The 27,987-nt window shown below is 41.7% G+C and overlaps 1 protein-coding gene across 1 annotated transcript in view; it reads right to left on the bottom strand.

Annotated features, from left to right (window-relative positions):
• Positions 1-27,987, bottom strand: part of TMC2 (transmembrane channel like 2) — a 114,318-nt gene that overhangs the window by 36,236 nt on the left and 50,095 nt on the right. The window contains exons 6-11 of the mRNA XM_055264951.2: positions 26,757-26,838; positions 25,940-26,046; positions 13,690-13,788; positions 11,117-11,259; positions 8,724-8,871; positions 3,712-3,900 (exon numbers count right to left, since the gene is read on the bottom strand). Of these exons, the coding sequence (XP_055120926.1) occupies positions 3,712-3,900; positions 8,724-8,871; positions 11,117-11,259; positions 13,690-13,788; positions 25,940-26,046; positions 26,757-26,838 (768 nt within the window). The remainder of the gene's footprint in view (positions 1-3,711; positions 3,901-8,723; positions 8,872-11,116; positions 11,260-13,689; positions 13,789-25,939; positions 26,047-26,756; positions 26,839-27,987) is intronic.

Below are 27,987 nucleotides of genomic sequence, written 5' to 3'. Positions count from 1 at the left end.
TACACTACCATCTACAAGGCTTCAAACCAAAGTCAAGGTCTGAGAGCCCCAGGTACAAGTCTGCTCAGTGGAAGGTCTGAGGCCACAGGCTCTGCGGACAGCACCTTTTCCTTCTCTTTTCCACTCCAGCCTAAACAGCAAGCTGCCCTCTTAGTAGTTACTGGAGGTGGGAGGAGGGTTAGATCAGGTTCACCCATACCTTGAATGCCTTAACTCCTGGGAGAGGGGTGGTGAGATCTATTTAGGGAGATTTTCCCCTCCTCCTAATGTGGAAAAGTCCAGGTTTGGAAACTTTGTCTCTTTGGACTTTATGGACTGAATCGTGTCTCCTCCTCCCCCTCCCACAAATTTGTATCTTGAAACCCTAACTCTCAATGTGACTATTTGGAGATGGGGCCTTTAAGGAGGTAATTAAGGTTAAGTGAGGTCACAAGGGTGAGACCTAATCCAATAAGACTGGTGATCTTATAAGAAGAGGAAAAGATACCAGAGATCTCTCTGTCTGTCTCCATGCGCATGCACAGAAGGAAGGTCACAGAAGGACACAGGGAGAAGACAGACACCTGCAAGCCTCAGGGGAAAGCAAACCTGCCAACTCCTTGATCTTGGACTTCCAGCCTCCAGAACGGTGAGCAAATCCATTTCTGTTGTTTAAGCTACTCAGTCTGTGGTACTTTGTTGTGGCAGCCTATATATTTTGCCTTCTATACTCTCAACACTTTACTTCCAGGACACTTCTGACACCAAATGTGTCAGACACATTTGACACTTCTGACACCAAATTTTTTCCCATACCAACCAATTTTCTGATACCAGCCAGGCTAGCGTACAATTCAATTCAATTAAGACACTAACCAGAGTGAGCACAGACTCCACAGGTGAAGGGCTCAGTCCCACAAGGCTGCCCCCACTTTGGATGCCAATCACAAGTATTAGGTCGCCAGGTTACCGGCAACTTCTGTTCGATTTGGCTATACAGCAGAGATTCTCACAACCCCCTTCTTGGGTTTGGTCATTTGCTACAGTGAGGAAATCATTCAGGAAAACAATTTAATTACTAGATTATCTGTTTATTTCAAAGGATATAACTCAGGAATGGCCAGGTGAAAGAGATGCATAGGGTAAGGTATGGGCAAGGAGCTTGGAGCTTCCAGGCCTGCTGGGCTTGCCACACTCCACGTATTCAGCAACCCATAAGCTCTTCAAACACTGCCCTTCGGGTTTTTATGGAGGCGTCATTATGTAGTCATGATTGATTAAATCACTGGCCATTGGTGATCAGCTCAACTTCAGCCCCTCTCCCCTCCCTGGAGGTGATGGGATACGGCTGAAAGTTCCAATTTTCTAATCACTGGCTGGTTCCCCTGGCAGCCAGCCCACATGCAGAGGTTATCCAGGAGCTTCCAGCCACGAGTCATCTTACTGGCTTACAAAAAACACTGATCACTTTGGAGATTCCAAGGGTTTTAGGGGCTGTGTGCCAGAAACTGGGAGCAGACCAATATATAATAAGAAATATATAATAATATCACAGCCCTAGCAAACTCATATATCATAATTTGTGATCCTAATGTCTCAAAATAGAGTCACTCATGTCAAAAAGCATTAAGTCCATAGTGAAGTTGTTCTGCCCTCTCTCAAAGTGATAAGCATGTATACAATGGACTGAGGTGATAAGCGAACACCTGCTGCTGCCTGGTATTTCCTGAAATGAACTGACAGAGAATGAAATGTTGGCTGAGATAAAGAGAACAGACCCATCTGGGAGGATCATAAAAGCAGCCAAGACCTGGCCTTGTTCAAAAAGCCTTCGGAGGCTCTGCCCATGGGAACTCTGGAACCTTCTCCAGATTTTGGCAGCGGCTGCTGGAAGCTCTGCAAGAGAGAAACAGCAATGCCCACATCTGCTGGCCAGTGCCTGAATGACTTCTGGACCCACTCCGCTCATCTGTTGATGTGTTGGTCTCCGGAGCCATCGCTGTGGTTTACCTCCCTTTTATTACTGCCTGTGTGTTGAATATTAGTGGAGTGACTGATGGGGTATGAAGGCCTCAAAAATAAATTGGGAATTCAAGAACTGCTAATTGGCTATTGTGAAACTTCCCACCTTAGGACAGAGTGAGCACATCAAGGCTGCAGGAACCTAATTAACACAACACAGGCTAAGACACTGGCACTAATGGGATGGAACTAGAGCAGAGGAAGAAGTGTTTGAAAAGTCAGCATTTGCCTTCAGAGCATAAGAGACTTGACACTAATACTCCCCTTACATTTCTGGTCACAGGCTTTCACTTAAAATTGGTCTTGGGGGCTCTCTCACTGTGTTTTCAGATTCTCAGTGTTTTCAAGGTATGCTTCTTCTTTAAACGAGCATTTTTAGTGCTTTTAATTAGTTACTTGATCCAAATAACCTAGGCCACCATTAGCAGAAACAACTGGCCCCATTCTTTTATTTTAAACCTTTCTGTGTCCCGATGTTTTAGATGAGTTAATTATAAACAGCACATAGCTTTAACAGTTTTTGATCTAATCATTATTGTCTTCAAACTGTAGCATCAAATCCATTTACATCTATTAGAATCACTGATATATTTAGATTTAAATCTGATTTTGTGCTTTATATTTGTCCTTCTATCAATTCCATATTTCCTTTTTTATATCCTTTCTTGCTTTGTTGGGGGAAGACAGGCTGTCTTCTTTTTTTAAATTGCAGTTTGAATGCAAGATAAACTCTTTCTTATTATTAATTTATTTAGCTCATGATTCTGTGGGGCAGCATTTTTTTTTTAAACTGGGGTTAACTGGGTGGTTCTTTTGTTGGCCTTACCTGCTGATAGCTGATGGCTCCATTCAAATATCTGGTGGTTTACTGGCTATTGGCCAGGGTGGGGAGATAACTGGACCATGTGTCTCATCATTCAGGAGGCTAGCCAGAGATTATTCACATGATGAAGGTCTCAGGGTTCCCAAAAGCAGCGAAAGAGCAAGTCGCAATACACAAACACTTTTTCAATCTCTGCATGTTTCATGGTCGCTATTGTTCCATTGGCTAAACCAAGTCACGTGACCAAGCTAAGGTGGATTCAAAAGATGGGAGACACAGATTCCACCTCTTCATGAATGTTCAAAGGAAAGCAAAGGGATGTGCATACAAGGATAGGAAGAATTTGTAGCCATTTTCACAAACGACCACAGATGTCAAATTCCCAAAAGAGGTTTATGGATTTTGTGTTATCACAATAAAATCTTAATGTGTTTTATTGTGGAGCTTGATGAGAGAACTCACTCTATCAGGTATTAAGACATAGTGTAAATGCATAGTATATCAGTTTGTTATTTGTGTTGGAATAGACAAATAGGAATAGAAAAGAGAGCCCAGAATCATACCCATGCCTTAATAAACACTTGATTTACGATATATGGCACTGCAGAGCTGTGAGGAAAGGATCACCTCGTTAGTAATTGGTGTTGCACAGGTGGCTATCCAGTTGCTAATCCAGTTTTTCTAGTTGTAAAAGCCAGTTCCCAAAACCTAATAACAGGTGACTTTTTGTTCAGGATATTCATGCTATTTGACTGGAAAGGGATGTAATTTCACTTATTAAAACAAGTCTATAATCCAGACTTTCAATAAATCAAATGAATGGCATAGGAACCAGAGATTTCAGTATTTGCCATCAACCTTCACTTCATCAGAGATATTTTTCTTACCTCATTCCTTTCATACCAGCTAACATTCTGCATTTTGGAGAATTGCTGGGATCGCTTAACCACAAAGTAAATGAGGTACCCACTTCCACACAAACAGCAGATGATGAGAAAGTTGGCCAGGACACGAAGAAATCTTGTCAGATGGACATTTTCTTCTTTGTTACTCTCTTGTTCATCCACTATTGATTCCTTAATGTGTGAAAATGAGATGTGCATAAATGTCAGTCCAGAAATGCCAGAACCATGGCTGTTGGGTCCCTGAAAATAGTACTTTCTGTATTTCCAGAAATGAAATAATACAGAGGAGATGATGTAATGCCCTGTGCTCCATGGAGAATTATTTTCTTTAGAAAAATATGTTTGTTGTTATTGCTATTCCAGTACATATAAGAAAAACTTAGATTTCTTGAATAGTCACCATGTGTCAGATGTGGTACTTTCTATGCATTGTCCCTTTTTTTTTCTTTTTTGAGATGGAGTTTTGCTCTTGTTGCTCAGGCTGGGGTGCAATGGCGCAATCTCGGCTCACCACCTCCCAGGTTCAAGTGATTCTCCTGCCTCAGCCTCCCGAGTAGCTGGGATTACAGGCATGCGCCACCATGCCTGGCTAATTTTATATCTTTAGTAGAGATGGAGTTTCTCCATGTTGGTCAGGCTGGTCTCGATCTCCTGACCTCAGGTGATCCGCCTGCCTCAGCCTCCCAAACTGTTGGGATTACAGGCATGAGCCACTGTGCCTGGCTGCATTGTCCCTCTAAATTCTAGCAACAAACCAGTAGAGTAGTTACTGTTATTACCCACATTACAGACCCTAAGGCCCGGAGAGATTTCAGTAACTGACTAGGATTGTGTTAAGTCTATAGGTCAAATAGACTCCAACTGAATCTTAAAATATTGAGTCTTCTAATCGGGGGTTGGCAAACTCATTAAAGCCAGATAGTATTTTTGGTTTGCTGGTCATATGGTCTCTCTCACAACCACTCAACTATGCCATTGTGGCATGAAAGCAACTATAGACAAGATATAAATAAGTTGGAATGCCTTTGTTTCGATAAAACTTTATTTGTAAAAGTAGGCAGCAGGCTGGATTTGGCCTGTGGGCTATAGTTTGCCAGCCTCTGTTCTAATCCATCAGCATAGCATATCTCTCCATTTACTTAGGGTTTCTTAATTTCTTTCAGCAATATTTTATACTTTTGGTGTAATGGTCTTGTACATTATTTTGGTTAAATTTATATCTAGGAATTTTATGGGTTTTTTTGGATACCATTAATAGAATTTCAACTTTTTTTTCTTTTTTTTTTTTGAGACAGAGTCTCTCTGTGTCGCCTAGGTTGGAGTGCAGTGGCATGATCTCGGCTCACTGCAACCTCCATCTCCTAGGTTCAAGTGATTCTTCTGCCTCAGCCTCCTGAGTAGCTGGGATTACAGGTGCCCACCACCACACCCTGCTAATTATTTTTTTTTTTTGAGACCGAGTCTTGCTCTATCACCCAGGCTGGAGTGCAGTGGCTCAATCTCAGCTCACCGAAAGCTCCACCTCCCAGGTTCACGCCATTCTCCTGCCTCAGCCTCCCAAGTAGCTGGAACTACAGGCACCCGCCACCATGCCTGGCTAATTTTTTTTGTATTTTTAGTAGAGACAGGGTTTCACCATGTTAGCCAGGATGGTCTCGATCTCCTGACCTTGTGATCTGCCCACCTCGGCATCCCAAAGTTCTGGGATTACAGGCGTGAGCCACCACGCCCAGCCACACCCGGCTAATTTTTGTATCTTTAGTAGAGGCAGGGTTTCCCCATGTTGTCCAGGCTGGTCTCAAACTCCTGACCTCAGGTGATCCACCTGTCTCAGCCTCCCAAAGTGCCGGGATTACAGGCATGAGCCACTGTGCCGGGACTTAAACTTATTTTCTAATTGTTTTCTGTTAGTATATAAAAATTGATTTTTGATTATTAAACTTGTGCCCTAGACACAGAGAGTAATTGGTAGAACCAGGATGAAAAATGAGCTCTCCCAGACCCCAAAGTCTTAATTCACAGAATTTTCACATCTATTCTGTTATACAAGTATATTATGTCTCTTTTAATAAAGTCACAAAAGAAGTCATTTTACTTCTCACATGTTCAAAGTGTTTCAAAGACATTGATCTTCTTTGTCCCTCTCTCACAGTCCTGGAGGAAAAGTCAAAGCCCACAATCATCCCTACCCTGGCTTTGGATGGAAGTGGCCATAAGCCCCCCATTGCTGTAAGAAGGAGAAGGAAAGGAGACAGAGTCAGCTCCCTGCTCCATGCACTGCAAAGCCCACCGGGTTCTAGGGCTGGGAAACCCACGCTGTGAATTGCTGAGCTCAAGCCCTTTTCCTAGTGGGTGTCCCTGCCATCTGCAGGCATCAGTCAGTGGACAGCAGGAAGGAATTCAAGAGAGGAGAAGGACAAAGAAAAGAGAACCAAGCACAGTTGCAGTGTAAATGTGAGCTTTGCTAGGTCCTGGGGGAAAGAAAGCTTGACTGATCAGACAGGAGAAATATTGAGCCATAAAGAACTTGGAATGGGAGCTGGGTGCAGTGGCTGACACCTGTAATCCCGGTGCTTTGGGAGGCCAAGGAGGGAGGATTGCTTGAGGCCAGGAATTTGAGATCAGCCTGGGCAACATAGTGAGAGACTTCATCTCTACAAAAAATAGAAAAACTTAACTGGGCATGGCAGTCCAGCCAGAGTGAGACCTTGTCTCCAAAAAAAAAAAAAAAAAAATTTTTTTTTAATTAAAGAAAAAACAAAACGAAGAACTTGGAATGGTTTTTACAATCACGGGGGCAAAGTACAATGTACAGTGCTTCAGCATTACAGCTTTGGCCTTCATTCATTTGCTTCCCAGCTCGACGGTTATTTTATATGAGCTGTAGTTCTGTAGACCTCCTCAAACCTCTCTTGTAGAGAAATTATTTGTGTGTGGATTGAAAGAGACATAGGGTTGATTTCATCTTTTTTTTTTTTTTTTAACATTATCCCATTCATTCATTCATTTTGAGCCAGAGTCTCACTCTGTCACTCAGGCTGGAATGCAGTGGTGCGATCTTGGCTCACTGCAACTTCTGTCTTTTGGATTCAAGAGATTCTCCTGCCTCAGCCTCCCGAGTAGCTGGCATTGGCAGGTGGATCGTTTGAGGTCAGGAGTTCAAGACCAGCCTGGCCAAAATGGTGAACCCCCATCTCTACTAAAAATACTTTTTATTTTTTAAATATGCAAACCCAACCACTCAATTGTACATATGCTTCAGCTGCAACTTAGAACCCTAAAATAGTCCTTTGTTTATTATGCACCCTCAAAAGGGTTTTTCTGCTTTGTTGTACCTTTTTTTTTGGACATGTACACACAGGAAACTTTATGGCTCTTTTATTATCTCATGGAACTGTGTTTTGTTTTGTTTTGTTTTCAGAATGCCCCATGCCTGGTTTTATACCAGTCACATAAATAAACAACACCCAGTCTCACTGGAAAATGATGGAAACTTTGTCAGCAGCACTTCACATAAAAAGAACTCTTGTTTAGAAAATAAATCGTGATTTTAAAGTAGAGACATGGGCTGGGCACGGTGGCTCATGCCTGTAATCCCAGCACTCTGGGAGGCCGAGGCGGGCAGATCACTTGAGGTCAGGAGTTTGAGACCGGCCGGCCAACGTGGTGAAACCATGTCTCTAGTAAAAATACAAAAAAATTAGCCAGGCATGGTGGTGTGCACCTGTAATCCCAGCTACTCAAGAGGCTGAAGCAGGAGAATCACCTGAACCCAGGAGCCGGAGGTTGCAGTGAGTTGAGATTTTGCCACTACACTCCAGCCTGGGTGACAGAGCGACACTCTGTCTCAATAAATAAATAAATAAATAAATAAATAAATAAATAAATAAAGTAGAGGCAAGGTCTGTGAAGGAACCCTCTTAGTCAGAATCCTACACACGTGCAAAGGTTTGCCCACCTCAGCCCCTATGGGACTGATCTGCACAGACCATATTGCTAGCTTTCTGTCACCAAGCTTTCACTCTGTCTCCCTTTCTCTCTGTTATTTTCCAACTACCAAGTTCAAATTCTTTTTTTTTTTTTTTTTTTCATTTCACCAGCTTTCTGGGGAACAGGTGGTGTTTGGTTACATGAATAAGTTCTTCAGTGGTGATTTCTGAGATTTTGGCACAGCCATCAGGGTTGATTTCTTTATTCCCACACCCCCAAACCAGGGTTCTCAACTCTTTCTGAGTATTCTAATCACTTGGGGAGCTTTTGAAAAATCAATGTCAGGACCCTACTCCAGGCCAGTTATATCAGAGTCTCTGTTAGTGGATCCCAGGAGATCTTTTAAGCTCCTCGGGTGATTCTAGTATGCAGAAAAGGTTGAGAAATGCTTTCCCCAAATGAGTCCTTCCACTTATTCCAGCAGAAAGGTGTTTCATGTAGAAACAGGCAGCATCCAGGATACTCTGTCATATTAAGAAACAGACAGGCTGGGCGTGGTGGCTCATGTCTGTAATCCTAGCACTTTCGGAGGTGCAGGAGGGCAGATCACTTGAGGTCAGAAGTTTAAGACCAGCCTGGCCAATATGGTAAAAACCCATCTCTACTAAAAAAAAAAAAAAAAAAAAAAAATTAGCTGGGCATAGTGGCAGGCACCTGTAGTCCCAGCTACTTGGGAGGCTGAGGCAGGAGGATCGCTTGGGCCCAGGAGGCAGAGGTTGTAGCGTGCTGAGAGCACACCACTGCACTCTAGCCTGGGCAATGGGAGAGAGACGCTGTCTAAAAAAAAAAAAAAGAAAGAAAAGAGAAGAAAAGAAACAGACAGTGGGTACCAGACACGAACATTCTTACTTAAGGGCTTGAAAACTGGGCTCACATTTCTGGGAAGGCTCTTGCCACAAATTATTTGAGGACCTTATTTTCTATGTCCCAGCTAGGAGAAGTCTCTCAATGACCAGAGGGACCTAGAGTTCTTCTGGAAGTGGGAACTGCCCTGGGGTGACTACCTTGAAGCTGGTGGTGATGGAAGCATATTTGTTGTCAGCTGTCTCTGAATTCCCGATCAGGTAGTCCCAGCTGGTGAACATCTTGAAGCTGAATGTGAAGTTGTCACTCTCCCCTTCACCTGTGCTTCCCTGGGTATTGCTGGCCATCCTGTAGGGTACACAGCACTGTTGTGACGTCTGCCCTCTTTCTGCTGTGTCACCCGCAGGGAACACTGGCCTAGCCACTCTTGGACACAGGTAACAGATAAACAGGTAGCTGACATTCAGTGACAAAACAAGCCAGGCAGGGACTTGAGCCAAGACAGCTTTGAGGATAGCCAGGGCACCTTTCCCTCCAAATTCAGAGTCCCCTGCAAGCACACATTGGTGTCAATTAGGTAATAAAAAGCCTGCAGGAGACAGGACACGTGACCATGTTTTCTTCCCTACACCCGATTTCCTGTGGCTTGACTCATCTGCAAATGCAGTTTGAGAACTCTATACAGGGAGTTTGTTCTCAACCAGGAACATCCCCTTCCAAGTCATCTATTTTCTTGGATAGAACACACATATACACACATATATGTGTGTGTGTGTGTGTGTGTGTGTGTGTTCTATATATATATATATATATATATATAGAAAATATACAGAAAAAAATATATTTTCTGATACAAAACGCAAAACACACTGAGGTGGCTGGTGCTACTTTGTTGTGCTACTTTTTTTTTTTTTTTTTGTAACAGAGTCTCGCTCTGTCATTCAGGCTGGAGTGCAGTGGCCTGATTTTGGCTCACTGCAGCCTCCACCTCCCGGGTTCAAGCAATTCTCCTATCTCAGCCTCCTCAGTAGCTGGGATTACAAACACCTGCCACGATGCCTGGCTAATTTTTTGTATTTTTGGTAGAGATGGGGTTTTGCCATGTTGGCCAGGCTGGTCGTGAACTTCTGACCTCAGGTGATCTGCCTGCCTCGGCCTCCCAAAGTGCTGGGATTACAGGTGTGAGCCACCACACCCAGCCCGGTACTACTTTTAATTGCAAAACCATCAATTACTTTTGCACCGTCCTAATACAATCAGGTCATATATCCTTTTCTTAAGCAAGTTTGGCTGAAAGCACCTTGGACCTTCCTATTTCATCCTACCTGTCTTCAACCTATGCTCCCTAGAGTTTGACCCTGTGGGAATCACAGAATTCCAAGCAGGGGTGCTATAAGATACTATGAGGGGTTCGTCATCTTCCCTAACACGTTGGCTTTCTGGATTTGCTGTTCCACCGGGCTTAGTTAGCTTTTTTGGTTTGTCACGAAAACTTTCCATATTTCTATACTTATCTGGGGTGAGAGCAGGGAAAAAGTAACAACATGAGGGCTAAGAATAAAAGCAAGCCTGTCTCCTTGTTCTTTTCCTTTTGCCTGATAGTGCTGTGCAGTCAGAGATCACCCAGTGGTCACTGTCGAGTGCGGGGCAGGGTCTTGGGAACAGCAGCATTTCCGCCTGAGACCATGTGATAGAAAACCAAGCCCTGCGTCCCCACTGCCCTTTCAGGGGCTGTACCCAGACTTCACTCTACCCAGTGCTCCACTCCTTTCCTGGAGACACAGCCACCCACACTCTTCTGGGAGAAGTGACCCCTCATGTCTGTGCTGAAGGGAGAGTGGGCCCCGGGGGGATAGGTTTGTGTAGGAGACAGTGCCTTCCACCCTGCAACCCCCAGCCACAGCTGATGGGGTCCCCTGATTCTGAAGAAGGCAATCAATCCATGGGCTGGGCCAACTTTTCAGAAAATATGAATTAAGAGTTACAGACATATTAAAAGGCCACTTCTGACCACAGAGACAAGTGGAGTTGGGGCCAGAGAGGCCACCAAGGTTAATCGCTGCCACATACATTTATTTAGTACAAGTTTATTTGGTTGTATCTTTCTATATGCCAGCCTTGGTTCTAACACACAAGCTAGAGTTTGGAGGAGCAGAAGAGTTTTTTGAAGGAAACTGAGCTCTGGAGAAAAGCAAAAACAGGCCTGACAAACCTCCAGGCTTACCTTACCAGGAACTATGCTCACTCTCAAGCCACACTGGCCTTTTGGCAGTTTGGGGAAAACACTAGGCTATTTGCTGCCTCAGGGCCTTTGCACGTGCTCTTCTTTTGTCTAAAATGCTGCTCCCCAGAATTTCAGCATGGCTGGCGTTCTCAGCCTCATCCAAAGGGGTTTCAATCCTATTTCCCAGCACATCCCACATGGCCTGGTTCATGTCTTTCATACCACAAATTATAATGTGCATATGCTTTCTGTATTCATTTCCTGTTTTCTCTCTGAATGCCCCACCAGAAGGGAGGTAGGCATAGAGTGGCCAGGGGAGTGAGCTGTGGCTGTGAAGTCAAAGCCTGCGGATGAGATGGTCATACTTACGATCGAATGACAATCATCAGGCTGTAGCCGAACACGCTGACCCCCACCATAAAGTAAGCCATAGGCAGCCGGTACCTCAGCCACCCGATGGTCCTCTGGTTGTTGTAGTAGCCATAGAAGAGTGCAGAGTACTTGATATAGCCCTGGGGGACAGCAAAGCCAAATGCTCTGGGTTGGTAAGCTCAGAGCTGGTGGTCACCAGACATGTCTATTCTACCAGGGATTTCTTTCTCAGAGTCTTAACCAAATCTAAGGGGCCGAAGGAAGAGTTCCAGATGTTCTTGTTCTTCCCTTCACCTCCTCCAGTGGCTCCAGAGCCCCTCCATGTCTCCCCTTCTTTCTCTTCTTCATTCCCTCTATTTCCTCATTACATAGAGTGCATGCAGACATGGGAGGGAGAAGAGAGTGTTGTTAACATTTGGGATAAAATTAGGGATAGGGGGTTGGGCACTGTGGCTCACGCCTGTAATCCCAGCACTTTGGGAGGCTGAAGTGGGCAGATCACTTGAGGCCAGGAGTTCAAGACCAACCTGGCTAATGTAGTGAAACCTCGTCTCTACTAAAAATACGAAAATTTGCCAGGTGTAATAGCAGGTGCCTGTAATCTCAGCTACTTGGGAGGCTGAGGCAGGAGAATTGCTTGAACCTGGGAGGTGGAGGTTGCAGTGAGCAGAGATCATGCCCCCACACTCCAGCCTGGGCAACAGAGGGAGACCCTGTCTCAAAAATAAAAAAAAAAGAATCCTTAGTAACAGTATAGTTGGGAACTCCTGTTCCAAATGACTTTCTGAAGGGTCTGCAATCTGACTTTGAGAGTGAAGGATGGCACCAGCAATGTCTTGCTGTGGGCAGCACTACAGCCATGCCTCCCAGCCTTAGCAAGCCCTTGGAGCTGCAGACTAAGCCTCCAGAGGCATGGGGGTATGAAGCTCACAAAGGAGGGAAGAGTGCTGCAGGCAGAGGGCCATAAACAAAGGCAGAGAGGCGATGACAGTGTGTGATGCACACAGGGACTTCTCCAAAGCTCGGTGGCATTGGGGCACTAAAGCGTGAGGTATTACATGGACATGGGACTGGAGAGGTAGGGAGCAGCCAGGTCATGAACAGTTCCTTTGTAAACACAATTAAGAACACTGGCTTTTATTCCACTGGGAATGAGAATCAATGAAAATTTGAGGTAGGGGAGTGACAGGGTCAGATCTGCATTTTATAAAGATCACTCCAGCAACAAAGGGAATGGAAATTTTAGGAGCCAAGCCAAGGCAGGGAGGAGAGGTAAATTATTCTGACAGTAGTCCCGGTAAAGGGAGGACATTATTCCAAGTGAAGGTAAAAGAGATGGAAAAAAGCATTTTGCCTGATGATGGGATCCTATTTGATTAAACCACTGGTTTTTCAATAATTAAGTCCATTGTTTCACATTTACACACGCAATCTTTAGGCCTTACAGTCACAAGTGGAAGTTCATTGGTACATTGGCAATAGCACCTTGAAATCTCGAAGGATGAAAAACTCCATGGCTTTTTCTTAGTCAGTCCAGATATTCACTGATTTTCTTCCTCCTCAGATATTCATTGATTTCCATTCCCAAATGGAATAAAAGCCAAGGTTCTTAATTGGTGATATGGTTTGGCTCTGTGTCCTCAGCCAAATCTCATCTTGAATTGTAATCCCCAGGTGTTGAGGGAGGGACCTGGTGGGAGGTGAATGGATCATGGGGGTGGTTTCCCCCATGCTGTTCTCACGATAGGGAGGGAGTTCTGGTGAGATCTGGTTGTTCTGATAAGTTTCTGGCATTTCCCCTGTGCTCTCTCTCTTCTGCTGCCATGTAAGAAGTGCCTTGCTTCCCCTTTGCCTTTCACTGTAATTGCAAGTTTCTTGAGGCCTCCCCAGCTACGTGGAACTGTAACCAATTAAACCCCTTTATTTATAAATTACACAGTCTCAGGTAGTAGTGTGAACATGAACTAATACAATTGGGTTTACAAAAGATTTAAGAAATATTTAGTAGGTAGGCTCAGATTTAGTGGTTGGTTGGATGGCAGTTGGGGGTGGTTGGCGAGGAAGAGGGAGAAGAGTGGGATGATTTTCAGGCTTCAGACATGGATGATTGGATGAATGGTGATTCCAATAAAGGAGTTGGGAAAAAGAGATGTGGGTTTTGGCTGGATAGGTGTTACATTTGAAGGGCAAGTAGGACATTCAGTTGAAGATGCCATGTGAAACTTGGGGGAAGCCTGGAGTGGAGATAGATCTGGGGTCTTAATGTGGGAATGAGGAAAAAAAACCATACTGTGAGATCACCTTACAGAGACCTGGCAGACAGAGAGGTGCAGTGGCTGCATGGGGGGCCCACATCTGTCAGAGTGTGGCTGGAGAGAGCAGTGCATGAAGGAGACCCGGGAGGACTGTGCAGAGACATGGTTTGCAAGCTCATTTAGCTTAGTGCTGGGATCCTATTTTATTAAAGCAATGGTTTTTCAATAATTAAATGCACTATTTCATACTTATCCATGCAATCTTTAGGCTTTATAATCACAAATGGAAGTTCATTGGCATGTTGACAATAGTACCTCAAAATCCCAAAGGACAGAAAAATCCATGGCCTTTTCTTCCTCAGCCCGAGGCACTGTCTTTCTGGGAATACTCCCATAGGGCATGCCCATCAGTACCTTGTGCAGAAACACAATGACACAAGTATGAGTGGAGGAAATACGAACCCACAGAGACATTCATATACTGGGGTAAATGCTTTCCTTCTCAGAGCGGAATACACCTATTTTCTTCTTTCTTTATGTATTTATTAATTTAATTCATTTTTTATTTTTTGAGATGGAGTTTCACTCTTGTCACCCAGGCTGGAGTGCAATGGCACAGTCTCAGCTCACTGCAACCTCCGCCTCCCAGGTTCAAGTGATTCTCCTGCCTCAGTCTCCCGAGTAGCTGGGATTACAGGTGCCTGCCAACATGCCCGGCTAATTTTTGTATTTTTAGTAGAGACAGGGTTTCACCATGTTGGCCAGGCTGGTCTTGAACCCCTGACCTCAGGTGATCCAACCACTTTGGCCTCCCAAAGTGCCGGGATTACAGGCGTGAACCACTGAGCCCGGCCCTATTTTCTTCTTTAAATAACATTGATTGCTTTCCTGATTTTAAGAGTAACACACACTCATTGTAAAAAACGTGAAAAAGCACAGAAGAGCGTTTCTTTTCTTTTCTCTCTTTTTTGAGACAGGTTCTCACTTCATCACCTAGGCTGGAGTGCAGTGGCTCCATCTCAGCTCATTGCAACAACCTCTGCCTCCCTGGCTCAAGTGATCCTCCCACCTCAGCCTCCTGAGTAGCGGGAACTACAGGTGTGTACCCCCACGCCCAGCTAATTTTTTGTATTTTTAGTAGAGACAAGGTTTTGCCATGTTGCCAAGGCTGGTCTCAAACTCTTGGGCTCAAGTGATCCTACCACCTTGGCCTCCCAAAGTGCTGGGATTACAGGCATGAGCCACCACGCCCAGCCAGAAGAGCATTTTAAAAATTACCTATCAGCGCCAAAACCCAAAGATAATGACTGTTAGATATTTATATATTTTCTTTCAGTTATTTCTGAGTTCTATATATATTTAGTCTAGTTATTTAGTCTAATATTATTTTGTGACCAATTTCCTACATCATAAGGTATTTCCCCAAATAAAATGACTTCAAAAATATCTAATAAAAACATGTACAAGAAACTTACTTAACAAATCCACTATTGTTGGACATTAAAGTATTTCTAATTCTACACATGTATATAATTCTGTTATTAATACCCTTATACATATGCCCTTATTCATATCCTTAATTGTAAAAAAAATCAGAAATGGATTAGATTTATATATTGATTTAGGAAGGATTGACTTTTTAATGAGATTAAATTTTTCCTTCCAAGAATATATCCTTCCATTTATTGTCTTATTTTTGTCCAGTAATTCTTTATAGTGTTCCTCATAGAAATATTCTGATTTATTAAATGTATTACTATTTATTTTGTAAATTTATTGCATTGTGTCAAAATTTTAAATTCTATTTTTAAGTGGACATTAAATATACAGAAAATCACTGCCATTTGTCTTTAAAATGACTCCAGTCACCTCAATATACTTGTTTATTAGATTCTAGTAGTTTTTCATACAATCATTGGAGTTTTTGGGGGGTTTACAATCATATCACCTGCAAACCAAAATAACTTTGTATATTTTGTACAAAGTGTATAAGATGTTAATCTTCCTGACATTGCATTAGGTGGTAGAAATTAATATTGAAAAGTAGTAGGGTTAGGGATATATCATGTTTTTTTTGATTTTTGTAATACAGGCTTTAGTATTTTTCACCATTTAGTATAAAATTACTTTGTTTCTTAATTTATAGGTTCTTCATTTTTAGGTAATTTCCTTTTATTTCTTTTTGTTTCTTTGTTTTAAATGTATTTTCTTATTGGGGAATATGTTATACATAAAATAGTATATGTATAACATCTATGTATAGTTGATCATAATAAAAAGGAAATTAACTACTATATATCCACTAGCTAGCTTAAGAAACAGAAAATCTCCAGGCCTTTATAGTACCATGGATAAGCCCCTCCTGAATTATATCCCTCTTGCATCCCAAGATGCAACCAAGATATAGTACATTTTATGATAACAATTCCCTTGTTTTTCCTTATATTTTACTCATTTATTGTTTAGTTTTGCCTGTTTTGCTTTAGTTTTGCCTGTTAAATGGAATCATGCATAAGTATTCTCCTATGAATTTTTTTCCATACAACATTACACTTTTGAGATTCATTGATATTGACATGTGTAGCTACAGTTCTCTAATTTTCACTGTTACGTAATATTGCATTGTATGGACATACTATAATGTATTTACACAGTCTACTCTTCATAGACATTTGGATTGTTTCCAGATTTTACTATTAAAAACAATACTGCCTGCCATGTGCGGTGGCTCACGCCTGTAATCCCAGCACTTTCGGAAGCCAAGGTGGGCAGATCACATCAGAAGATCGAGACCATCCTGGCTAACACGGTGAAACCCTGTGTCTACTAAAAATACAAAAAATTAGCCAGGCATGGTGGCGGGCACCTGTAGTCCCAGCTACTCGGGAGGCTGAGGCAGGAGAATGGCATGAACCTAGGAGGCAGAGCTTGCAGTGAGCCAAGATTGAGCCGCTGCACTCTAGCCTGGGAGACAGAGGGAAACTCTGTCTCAAAAACAAATTAACAAACAAACAAACATACTGCCAGCAAAAGCCGGGGAAGTTGCTTTGGACAAACTCTTTCACTGAGAACAACTAGACAAGTGGACAATCATGACTTGTGCTGCCAAGATCCAGGAGATAAAGAAATTCTGAAGAAGTGATTGTGCATTGCTGTTCCCCATGAGTTATTCGCTGATTTCAATCACAGCAGCTAAAAAATAAAGAAAGTATGCAGCAACTTTGGAATAGTCAAAGGGCTGAAGAATGAAATGAAAGTGAAATTTAAGGACAAATAGATTTGGGAGGTTGAGGCAGGTGGATCATTTGAGCTCAGGAGATCAAGACCAGCCTGGGCAACATGGCAAAACCCCATCTCCACACACACACACACACACACACACACACACACACACACAGACACACACACACACACACACACACACACACAAGGCAAACAGGAAGATATCTGGAAAAAGCCCAAGTTTTTAGTTGAGGCCTGGGAAGATTTTACTCAGAAAGTAAAATTAAACAAAAATATAGACCATCTTGCTTAGTTCTCCCACCAGAGGAATAAGTAAATCTCAATAATTGCTCACAAACAATGTCTAGCACTCAGTCAAAAATAACTAGTTATAAGAGAAGACAAGACTTGACTAAAAACTAAAAGAAAAATTAAACAATAAAAACAGATTCACAGGAAGTCTAGATAAGGGAGTTGTCAGTCATGAGCTTTAAAATAAGTTTGATTAATATGCTTAAGGAATTAAGGGACAAGATGAATCATTTTGGTAGAGAACTGGAAACTATAAAAACAATCAAGTGGAAGTTATAGAACTGAAACATGTGATCATTGAAATTAAAAGCTCAATGGACAGATTTAAGAACATATAGATCAGAAAAGAGAATGGCTAAATTTTAATACGGGGTTAAAAAAGTCCAGACTTAAATAGATAGAGAAAAAGATGAAAAATACTGAAAAGAGCATAAGGCATACATGGAAATACAGAGACAAGGCTCACTGAGACAAGACACACACACGTGCACACACACACACACACACAAATGCACATGCAAAGGCACACACATATATGTAGTCCCAGAAGGAGAGAGAAGATGGAATGGCATAGAAACAGTATTTAAAGGGATTATGGCAGAGAATTTTCCCAATGTGACAAAAGACAATTTAAGATTTAGTAAGTGCTACAGATCCAAAGCTGGATATCTACTGCTTTGGATTTCTATTGCTGTGTAACAAATTGCCACAAAGATGGCCTAAAGCAACACCCATTTATTAGCTCACAGTTCTATAGGTCAACAGTCTAGCATGGTGTGGCTGGATTCTCTGCTCAGGGTCTCACCAGACTGAAATCAAAGAGTCAACAGGGGCTAAGGGTCTCATCTGGGGTCTGGAGTCCTCTTCCAAGCTCACTTATTGTTGGCAGAATTCATTTCCTTGTGCTTGTAGGACTGAGGTCCCTGTTTCCTTGCTGGGTGGCAAATGGTGGCCATGCTCAGCCTCTTGAGGGCTCCCACATTCCCCATTACATGGTTCCCTCCATCTTTAAGCCAGCAGTGGTGTGTTCAATCCTTCTCATGTTTTGAATATCTGTGACTTCTTCTGCAACCAGCCAGAGAAAACTCTTGGCTTTTAAAGAGCTCATGTGATTAAGTTAGGCTCACTCAAATAACCTTGGAGTGATAGTTCGTTCCTAGGTTCTGTCCATACTCAAAGAGGAGGGGATTATATAAGATTGAGGGTCATTCTTAGAATTCTGCCTACCCCATATACAAAAAGCAACAAATCAACAATGACAACAAAAACTTCACTTAGGGAATTGGGGAGATTGGCAAATGTTGGTCAAAGGATACAAAATTTCAGTTAGATAGGAAGTATAAATTCAAGAGATCTATTGTACAACATGGTGACTATAGTTAATAATAATGTATTGTATACTGGAAAATTGCTATGAGAGTAGATTTTAAGTGTTCTCACCAAAAATAAATAAAAGTATAGGTATATGAGGTGATGCATATGTTAATTAGCTTGATTTAACCATTCCACAATGTATACACATTCCAAGACAGCATTTTGTACAACATAAATATATGCAATTTATATTTGTCAATTAAAAGAAGTAAATTTTAAAAAATTCACCTAAACCTACCACAGGAAACTTTACACAAATTCTTCAAGAGAATAATAAAAAAAGAAACATTCCCAAATCACTTTATGAGGTCTAATATTGATCCCCAAATATAAGAACATTATAAGAAGGATATTTACAGTCCAGTATCTCAAAAATAGATGCAAAAATTCTAGATAAAATATTCACAGATCAAAATCAGATGATATATGTAAAAAAATACATAATAACCTAGTTGGGTTTATTCCAAGAATGCAATCTGGTTTAACATTTGAAAATAAATCAATATAATTCATCACATAACAATCTTAAATTTGTATGGACCCAATAACATGTCATTAACATATATAAAACAAAAATAATAATTACAATGAGAAGAAGACAAAGGCAGGAGATTTAATTGATCTCAGCAATTGATCATGCTACTCTAAAATTAGTAAGATTATAGATAACTTGTAGAATACAAGTAATATTTTGAACCATGCAAAAAATATAAAAATTTAGGAAAATTAACCATATTCTAAGCAAATAAAGCAGGTCCCAAGTGATGAAAAAGTATCAGTTTCATACAAGATATACACTATGATCACTATAAAATTATACTAAAAACCAGTAAAAAATGCCACCAATCTTTCTATATATTAAAGTCTTGAAAATATATTCATAAATAACTTGTGGATTACAAGAAAATTAGAAAATACCTAAAAATAAATAATGGCAATGTATATCGAAGTATATGGAATGCAACTAAAATGGTATTGAGAGGAAAATTTATAAATGGGTGTTGTGTTATTGATGTCATTTGAATGTTTGTCCCTTCCAAATCTCATGTTGAAATGTGATTCCCCGTGTTGGAGGTGGGGCCTGGTGGGACATATTAGATCACGAGGGCAGATTCTTCATAAATGGCTTAGCACCATCCCCTTGGTGATAAGTGAGTTCTCACTCAGTTAGTTCACGTGAGATATGGTTGTTTAAAAGTCTAGGACCTCTCCCAATCACTCTCTTGCTCCTGCTCTCGCCAAGTGATGTGCTGGTTCCCCTTCACCTTCCATCATGATGTACGTTTCCTGAGGCCCTTAACAGAAGCAGATGCTGGTACTTTGCTTTCTGTACGGCCTGCGGAACCACGAGCCAATTAAACCTCTTTTCTTTATAAATTACCCAGCCTCAGGTATGTCTTCATAGCAACACAAGAACAGCCTACTACAGTTGTAGACTTGCTATGGGCCAATAACTCCCTTGTGCCTCCCATTTTTCTCCTGTTTGAACACAGGCATGTCTATAGCATTTATCTTATGCCTGTCCCACCATTTTATGTTTGTTGTGTTGGTGCAGATAACATCTCTTTAGTCTCACGGTAAAGAGAACTGCACTCAAGGAGTTGTATTTAAAGAACTACTCCATGGAGCCTCATCTGCACCTGAACTACTGATTTAGAGAGTGAGAGTTTGGAATCTGAGCTGATGCTGTGCCAGAATGAGATTTTTAGAGGCCTTGAGGAGCGACGAGTGTATTTTGCATGTGGAAGAGATATGAATCACTGAGGACCAGAGGATTCAATGTGGTAGGCAGCCTGTGAGGTGGCTCACATGATCCCTGCTTCTGGTATTTATTATTGTGTACCATAATACCCTCCCACTGAGTGTGGGCTTGATTTAGTGACCCACTACTAAGGAATACAATATGGCAGAAGTGATGGAATGTCATTTCTGAGATTAGGTTACAAAAAACGGTGGCTTCTATGTGGGAAGCTTCTTTTTGCTCTATTTCCTTCTTGGATTCTCTCATTCTGGGAGAAGACAGCTGCCACCTTATGAGCATGCCTGTGGAAAAACTCATGTAGTAAGAAACTGATGTCTCTGGCCAATAGCCACCGAGTACCTGAACCCTGGGAACAGCCACGTAAGTAAGGTTGGAAGCAGATTTTCTGAGGCCTGCCAGAAGCCACGTGAGTAAGCTTGAAATCGTACCTTCTGAGATCTGCCAATAGCCATGTGAGTGAGCTTGGAAGCGCATCTTCTTCAGTTCAGCCTCAAGATAATTGTAGCCTTGGTCAAAACCTAGATTGTAGCCTGTGGGAGACCACAAGCCAGAACCAATTCTGGATTCCTGACCCACAGAAATAATAATAAATGGTTGTTGTGTTCAGCAAAAAAATAGGGAGTAACTTGTTATACCCAGCAATAGATAATGAATACAAACCCCAAGAAATTAGAAGGAAAGAAATGAAACATATAAGAGTAGAAATTAGTAATATAAAAATAAAGATATATAAGAAAAAGACCTGAATGTGAATGTTTTATAGTAGAGTTATTCATAATCGTTTCCAAATAGAAACAACTGAAATGTCCATGAGCTGGTGAATGGATAACAAACTATGATATACTCATATGGTGGAATATTACAATCCCATTGTAATTTTCAATTCCATTTCAGCACTAAAGGGACAAATGATTGATAAAACTACATGAATGAATTTCAAAGACATTGTACCAACTGAAAGAGGTTAGACACAAAAAAACTGCCTACTACATATTTCTATTTATATGATATTCTGAAAAGGGCAAAACTTTGGGAACAGAAATCAGAAGTCAATCATTGGTTGTCAAGGGCTGGGAGCTGGGAGAGGAGATTGCTTGCAATGTAGGTACTAGAGAAATTTAGAGGGTGATGAAAAAGTTCTATATTTCAGTTGTGTGGTGGTTACCTGATCATACATTTGTCAAAAGTCATTGAATTGTATACCTAAAAGGAGTAAATTTTACTTTATGCAAATTGTGCCCCCAAAAGACTGAATTAAAAAAAAAGACATTTCAGAGAGAATCAGCAAAGCCAAAAGTTTTTTCTTGAACAAAATAACTAAAAAAGACAAACCTTTGCTGTAAATGGGACAAAAAAATTATACTGTATTGCAAAAGGGGATACACCTTCAGATACACTGTGATTTTAGAAAATAAGAAATGACTGTATTTAAGTCAATAAATTTTAAAATGTAAGTTGAAATGGAAAGTTCAGGATAGTGAGGGTTATGTAGGTAATAAAATTGGGGAAAATTAATTAGAGGACTTCAGTGTATATGTAATATTTTATTTTTTAGGCATGGTGATGAGCAAGTAGGATCATTCATTATATCTTTTCATATGTCTGAAATAATTTAGTAGTTATTTTTAAGGGGAAGTATCATATGAGGTTTACAGACTGAATGCTTGCTATGTAAACCTAGAGCACAGCTTCCTTAAAGACCTTATAATGTACACTAGCAGTTTTCAACCCTAGCTGCATATTAGAATCACCTGGGGAGCTGCATCATCCACTGCTATATAACAAATTACCCTAAAATGTAGAGGCTTAAAAAAACACACAATTATTATCTCACTGTTTCTGTGACTAGCATTTTGGGTATGGCTTAGCTGGGTCCTTCACTTCTGGGATCTTCCACAAGGCTGCAACCAAAATTTCTGCTTTGGTCTCATTTGAAGATTTGACTGGGGAAGAATCTGCCTTAAAATGTGCTTATGTGAGGCCGGGCATGGTGGCTCATGCTTGTAATCCCAGCACTTTGGGAGGCTAAGACTGGTGGATCACGAGGTCAGGAGTTCAAGACCAGCCTGGCCAAGATGCTGAAATCCTGTCTCAACTAAAAATACAAAAATTAGCAGGGCGTGGTGGCACATGCCTGTAATCCCGGCTACTCAGGAGGCTGAGGCAGGAGAATTGCTTGAATCTGGGTGGCAGAGATTGCAGTGAGCTGAGATCATGCCACTGCACTTCAGCCTGGGTGACAGAGCAAGACTCCGTCTCAAAAAAAAAAAAAAGTGCTTATGTGGTTGTTGCTGGGTTGCTGGACTAAGGGCCTCAGTTCCTTGCTGGCCATTGTCCAAAGGCCACACTCAGTTCCTTGCCAGGTGGGCGTCTCCAATCTGTCAGACTGCTTCATTAAAGCACCCAAAGCAAGAGGGGAATCAACAGAGAGTTCTGCCAGCAAGATGGAAATCACAATCTTTCATAACCTAACCATTCTATATTCTATTTGTTAAAAGCAAGTCTCTAGGTCTAGCCCATACTCAAAGGGAGGGGTTACATAAGCGCATGAATACCAGCAGAGAAGGATCATTGGAGGTTATCATAGGAGTCTGCTTTCCACAGAAGCTTTTATTTATTTATTTTACTTTTTTTTTATTATACTTTAGGTTTTAGGGTACATGTGCACAATGTGCAGGTTTGTTACATATGTATCCATGTGCCATGTTGATTTCCTGCACCCATTAACTTGTCATTTAGCATTAGGTATATCTCCTAATGCTGTCCCTCCCCGCTCCCCCCACCCCACAACAGTCCCCAGAGTGTGATGTTCCCCTTCCTCCACAGAAGCTTTTAAAACAGAGATAACAAGACCACACCCTGAGAGAGCCAAATTTATTTGATTGGGGGTGAGCCTAAGATCTGGTGTTTCTTAGAGTCCCCCAGGTGATTTTCACATACAGCCAGTGTTGGAAGAGAAGTACATAAACTTGTCATCCAGTGGGGCCTTGCCAGCCAGCTCCTGCAGCATAACTGAGGGTTCCTCAGGGATCACATAGACATCCTGGGTTGTGCAGGCAATGGCAATTAAAGATAAACAAGGCTCATTCTTACATTCAGAGCTGTTTAATTTCATAAAGTAGTATTGAGAGTTTGTGGCAAAAGGAAAATGAATATAAGGAGAAGTTTCGTTAAAGTTGCGTTCAACGCCAGGCATGGTGGCTCATGCCTGTAATCCCAACACTTTGGGAGGCTGAGGCGAGCAGATGGCTTAAGGTCGGGAGTTTGAGACCAGCCTGGCCAACGTGGCGAAACCCCATCTCTACTAAAAATACAAAAAATAGCCGGGCCTGGTGGTGCGTGCCTGTAATCCCAGCTACTTAGGAGGCTGAGGCACGAGAATTGCTTGAACCCAGGAGGTGGAGGCTGCAGTGAGCCAAGACTGTGCCACTGCACTCCTGCCCAGGAGACAGATTGAGGCTCTGTCTCAAAATATATATATAAAATAATAATTTTTTTAAAAGTCATGTTTGAGCACTTCTACTATTCTTATCCCTGGACCCTCTGGTTCACGATGCTTCATTTTAAAACATCCATGAGTCATGGGGATATCTCTGAACCTTAGCTTATGCTGAAAACCCTTGAGCCCTGAAGTTCTCTGTGTCTTTGACCAACAGGACACTTCCTTCAGATGTGCAATGAATCTGGATGTGTCTGATTCCCATATGGCCAATTTCCCATCATCCTAAATAAGAAAGCATCTTGAGACACCCCACACCCTAATTGCTGTTATCCAACCTGTCATCAAGACTTGTCCGTGCACTTCACTCTGATTCCTCTCTTTTAATCCATTCCCACTGATACTACCCGGATCTAGCACTGACCTACTGCAACAGGCTCCTACCTGGTCTAAGCCTCTTCCCTCTCCCCTATTTCCCTTCTTCCCTTCTTCTTCCCAAGCCAAGGCTCCTCTTTCCAGCAAGGCATCTCTCTCTCTCTCTCTCTCTTACTCTCAACCCACTCCAATATATTTTTCCCAATCACCTGCCAATCAAATCAAAGTGCTCTAGCACGAATGGTTCCGATCTTGGCTGCTTCATTGGAATGCACCAATCACTAAGTTTTTATTGTTTAAAATAAATGTTCCCTCATAAAAATATTTATAAACTTATATAAATTATACCAAATTTAGTGTTTTCTTTAAAAAAGCAACCAAGTGTCCTTAAAATTGCTCAACTTCCCCCAAAACTGCCTTTTATGGACCACTGCATAGCAAAATTTCAGAGATGTCTCATAGGCTTATGGCATTTAAATGTGCTCTCTTCTCATGGAATAAAAAGCTTCCAAGAAGAAAGCCAAGAGCTTTGTGAAGGTAAATTTCCCCATTGACTACTGAGGAAAACATTTCATATTTACCTGACTATGGAGGAGAGAAATGAGACTTCCTATTAGCTTTTGACAATATTTTCCCCTGGGGAGAACCAGACTTGGTGTAAGAGTGTTTGTGTACGCTTGACAGTGAAGTTTTAAAATGCTAACTTCTGGGTCAGAGAGTGATTTTGGCATAAGGATATATGTAGGGCTCAGTGGACTCAGAACCCTTGATTTCTAGGTGTGTATATGAAAGAGTACAAAGGTTAGTTAATGACATATTTGTAAGCGCATGTTTTGGGTAATATAGAAAAGAATTCAACAATTTTATAAATAATGTAACACTCCTTTGCTACCAAAGGCTATTATAATGCATGGTCAACCTCCTCCAATAAATCTGATTTAATTCACATTATGTGAAAGGTTTTTAATGTCCTGAAAGTGGCTGTGCAGAAAAGTTAAGCATGTAACTGCAGGTAGAATTGACTCCAATATGCTCACGGAACCATTTATAACAAAATAGGAGTCAATAAGTCATCAAAGAACCAATTAATACACCTGTGAGGAAGAAAATACTAAATGCAGACATATTGTTCCTCTGAAAGCTGTTGAAGTAGACCCACTTGTGTACCCAGCACCGGCACCAAGTATTTCAGTCAGGACTGTAGCAATTGTAGCAATTGCTGTGCTCAGTGCTTAGTGAGCCACAGGCTCCTTGGAGAAGACCCTAGGCCATCACCCTGGGGACCTGGGATCCAATTCACAATGAACTTATTCTGTGACTTTGCACAAATTGCTTATTACCCTTTTTTTGTTTCTCAATTAATCATCTGTAGATAAGAATCTATTTATGTCCATAATAAGATTATATCTGGGGCCAGGTGTGGTAGGTTATGCCTGTAATCCCAACACTTTGGGAGGCTGAGGTGGGAGGGCTACTTGAGCCCAGGAGTTCGAGGCTGCACTGAACCATGATCACATCACTGCCCTCCAACCTGGGCAACAGAGTGAGACCCTGTTTCTAAGAAAAACCTCCTTAAAAGATTATATATGGGAGAATAGTGAGGAGTGATAGTCAAATCCAAGTTTTTTTGGTGATAAATAATGATATAATGTATTCTATCCCTCTTTTTTGTTTGGGGGTAAAAGGAAAAATCTCATTGAAACATTAATTCTCCAATGATCTTAAGGTAAAATGAGAATTAGAAAAACGTAAGATTCACTTATTAATTAAGGAACAAAGTATTTTGGTTCCATTCTTTGTACTTAACTATCTGGGTAATTGATGTGAGTACATTAGGCCGTAGGTTGGTGCAAAAGTAATTGTAGTTTTTGCCATTACTTTTAATTTTATAAATTTGCTTTTCATGGCAGTAATTTATAAATTACTTTTAATGGCAAAATCCACAATTGCTTTTGCACCAGCCTAATAGCATTTTAAATAAATGACTGATTCTTTGTAAAACAAGAAGTTTTGGTTGATAATTGATGACAGTGGTCATAAGCCTTAACTCTATCCAAAGATTTAGGAATTTCTTTTCTTACCTCTGGGATTATGACTAAACCAAATATTAAGCCAAAAAGGACGAGGTTAACTCCATACATCCATCGGAGAAAGATGAAATACGATGCCACTGAAGAACCAAAGTGACCTAGAGAGAGAAAAGACAGTGGGTATGAGTGCTGCGGAAGGAAAAAATGGACACTATTGTGCACTTTATGTGTGTGGTGGATTCAATTTTCACATCAGTCTGTTGAATGACACCTGGATCTCCCTTTCTTTTCCTGGATAGATAACCTGAGGCTCTTTGGGGTTAACTAACTTGCCTAAGTGCCCACAGTCAGAAAGTGAAGAAGCAGAATTTAAATCTTGGTCCGGGATGGGTGCGGTGGCTCACGTCTGTAATCCTGGCACTTTGGGAGGCCAAGGTGGGTGGATCACTTGAGGTCAGGAGTTCGAGGCCAGCCTGGCCAACATGGTGAAACCCTGTCTCTACTAAATATACAAAAAAATTAGCCAGGTGTGGTGGCCCAGACCTGTAATCCCAGCTACTCAGGAGCTTGAGGCAGGAGAATCACTTGAACCTGGGAGGTTAAGGTTGCAGTGAGCTGAGATCACACCACTGCACTCCAGCCTGGGCAACAGAGTGAGACTCTGTCTCAAAAATAAATAAATAAATAAAAACAAATAAATAAATAAATGGAAAATAAATCTTGGCCTGACAAGTTCAAAACCCATTCTTTTTTCCTCATACAACAGAACCAATGAAATAATCTATTCAGAGGGCCAAGGAAACAACCCGAGCTCTTGGGAAACGCTTTAGGAAACCAATTAAAAAAACAGTGACACCAGCATACTCACTTTCAATGTCCTTGATCTTCATTTCCCAGGGGATACATTGAGTCTTGAAATTATCAAAGTCTCTCTTAAATTTGACCCATTTCTGAAATAAAAGAGGTAAAACTCTCAGTTCCTTAACTTGTCAACCTGGAGCACAAAGGGGCATGATGAGGGGCATGAGGAGGCCGACAGGTCAGCATGAGTCAGCATGGGTGAGGCTGCTGTCTTGTAGTCCCCAGCTCCTGCTGTCCTTGAGCCCAGGCTGCCAGAGGCAGGTGTTCAAACCTTTACTTCCCCAACATTAGGCATGGAGTGAGAGGCAAGCGAGGGCCACCCCTTACTGTGCTGATAAAATTTCTGGTTTGGACAGTTTATAGATAAAGTGAGAAATTATCTGTACGATTTCTGGTTTGGAGGGTCTGACTAAGTTAGCAACCTCTGATATGACTTTCTTCAACTTAAAACAAAAATTCAAAGATAAAAGGAACTCTGGCTACTCTCAGACCCACGTCTGGCAGACAGCCAAGTGCCTCTCTCTGATAGGAACTGTCGCAAAATTGCAAGGGTGGTGCAACTGATAAGGAGATCTCAACCCATAGCTGAACATTCTTCTCCTGGGGAAACAACAGGCTCGTTTTTCTGAAAAGAGTCAGAAAGGCATGTTGCCCCCTCCTGTGGTCTGTTCCCAGCTCAACACCCAGACTATGCACGAAACAGAAACCTGATCAGCCGTCTTTCTATGGCTGGGTGTCGTTCTGTCAACTCTCCAAGGGGCTGCTCTCCACCAACCCCACACTCTGGAAACAAATCCATTTGGAATAAAACAAATACTCATAGAAAGCTGAGGTAGAAATATTCATAGAAAGCGTAAGAGATGGTAGAGAGAAGATCCTAAGATCAGTTCCCATTATTATTATTATTGTTATTTTGAGATGGAGTCTCACTCTGTTGCCCAGGCTGGAGTGCAGTAGCACAATCTCGGTTCACTGCAACCTCCACCTCCCGGGTTCAAGCTATTCTCCTGCCTCAGCCTCCTGAGTAGCTGGGATTACAAGCATGAGCCACCACGCCTGGCTAATTTTTACATGTTTAGTAGAGATGGGGTTTCACCATGTTGGCCAGGCAGGTCTTGAACTCCTGATCTCAAGTGATCTGCCCGCCTCGACCTCCCAAAGTGTTGGGATTACAGGCGAGAGCCACTGCGCGTGGCCCAGTTCCTATTGTTAAAAGGTCTCCTTAGAACTTGTTCATG

This window comes from Symphalangus syndactylus, chromosome 24 (assembly GCF_028878055.3).
Source record: "Symphalangus syndactylus isolate Jambi chromosome 24, NHGRI_mSymSyn1-v2.1_pri, whole genome shotgun sequence".
Lineage (NCBI taxonomy): Eukaryota > Metazoa > Chordata > Mammalia > Primates > Hylobatidae > Symphalangus > Symphalangus syndactylus.
Note: the sequence above shows the minus strand (reverse complement) of the source record. Positions and strands in the feature narration are given on the sequence as shown.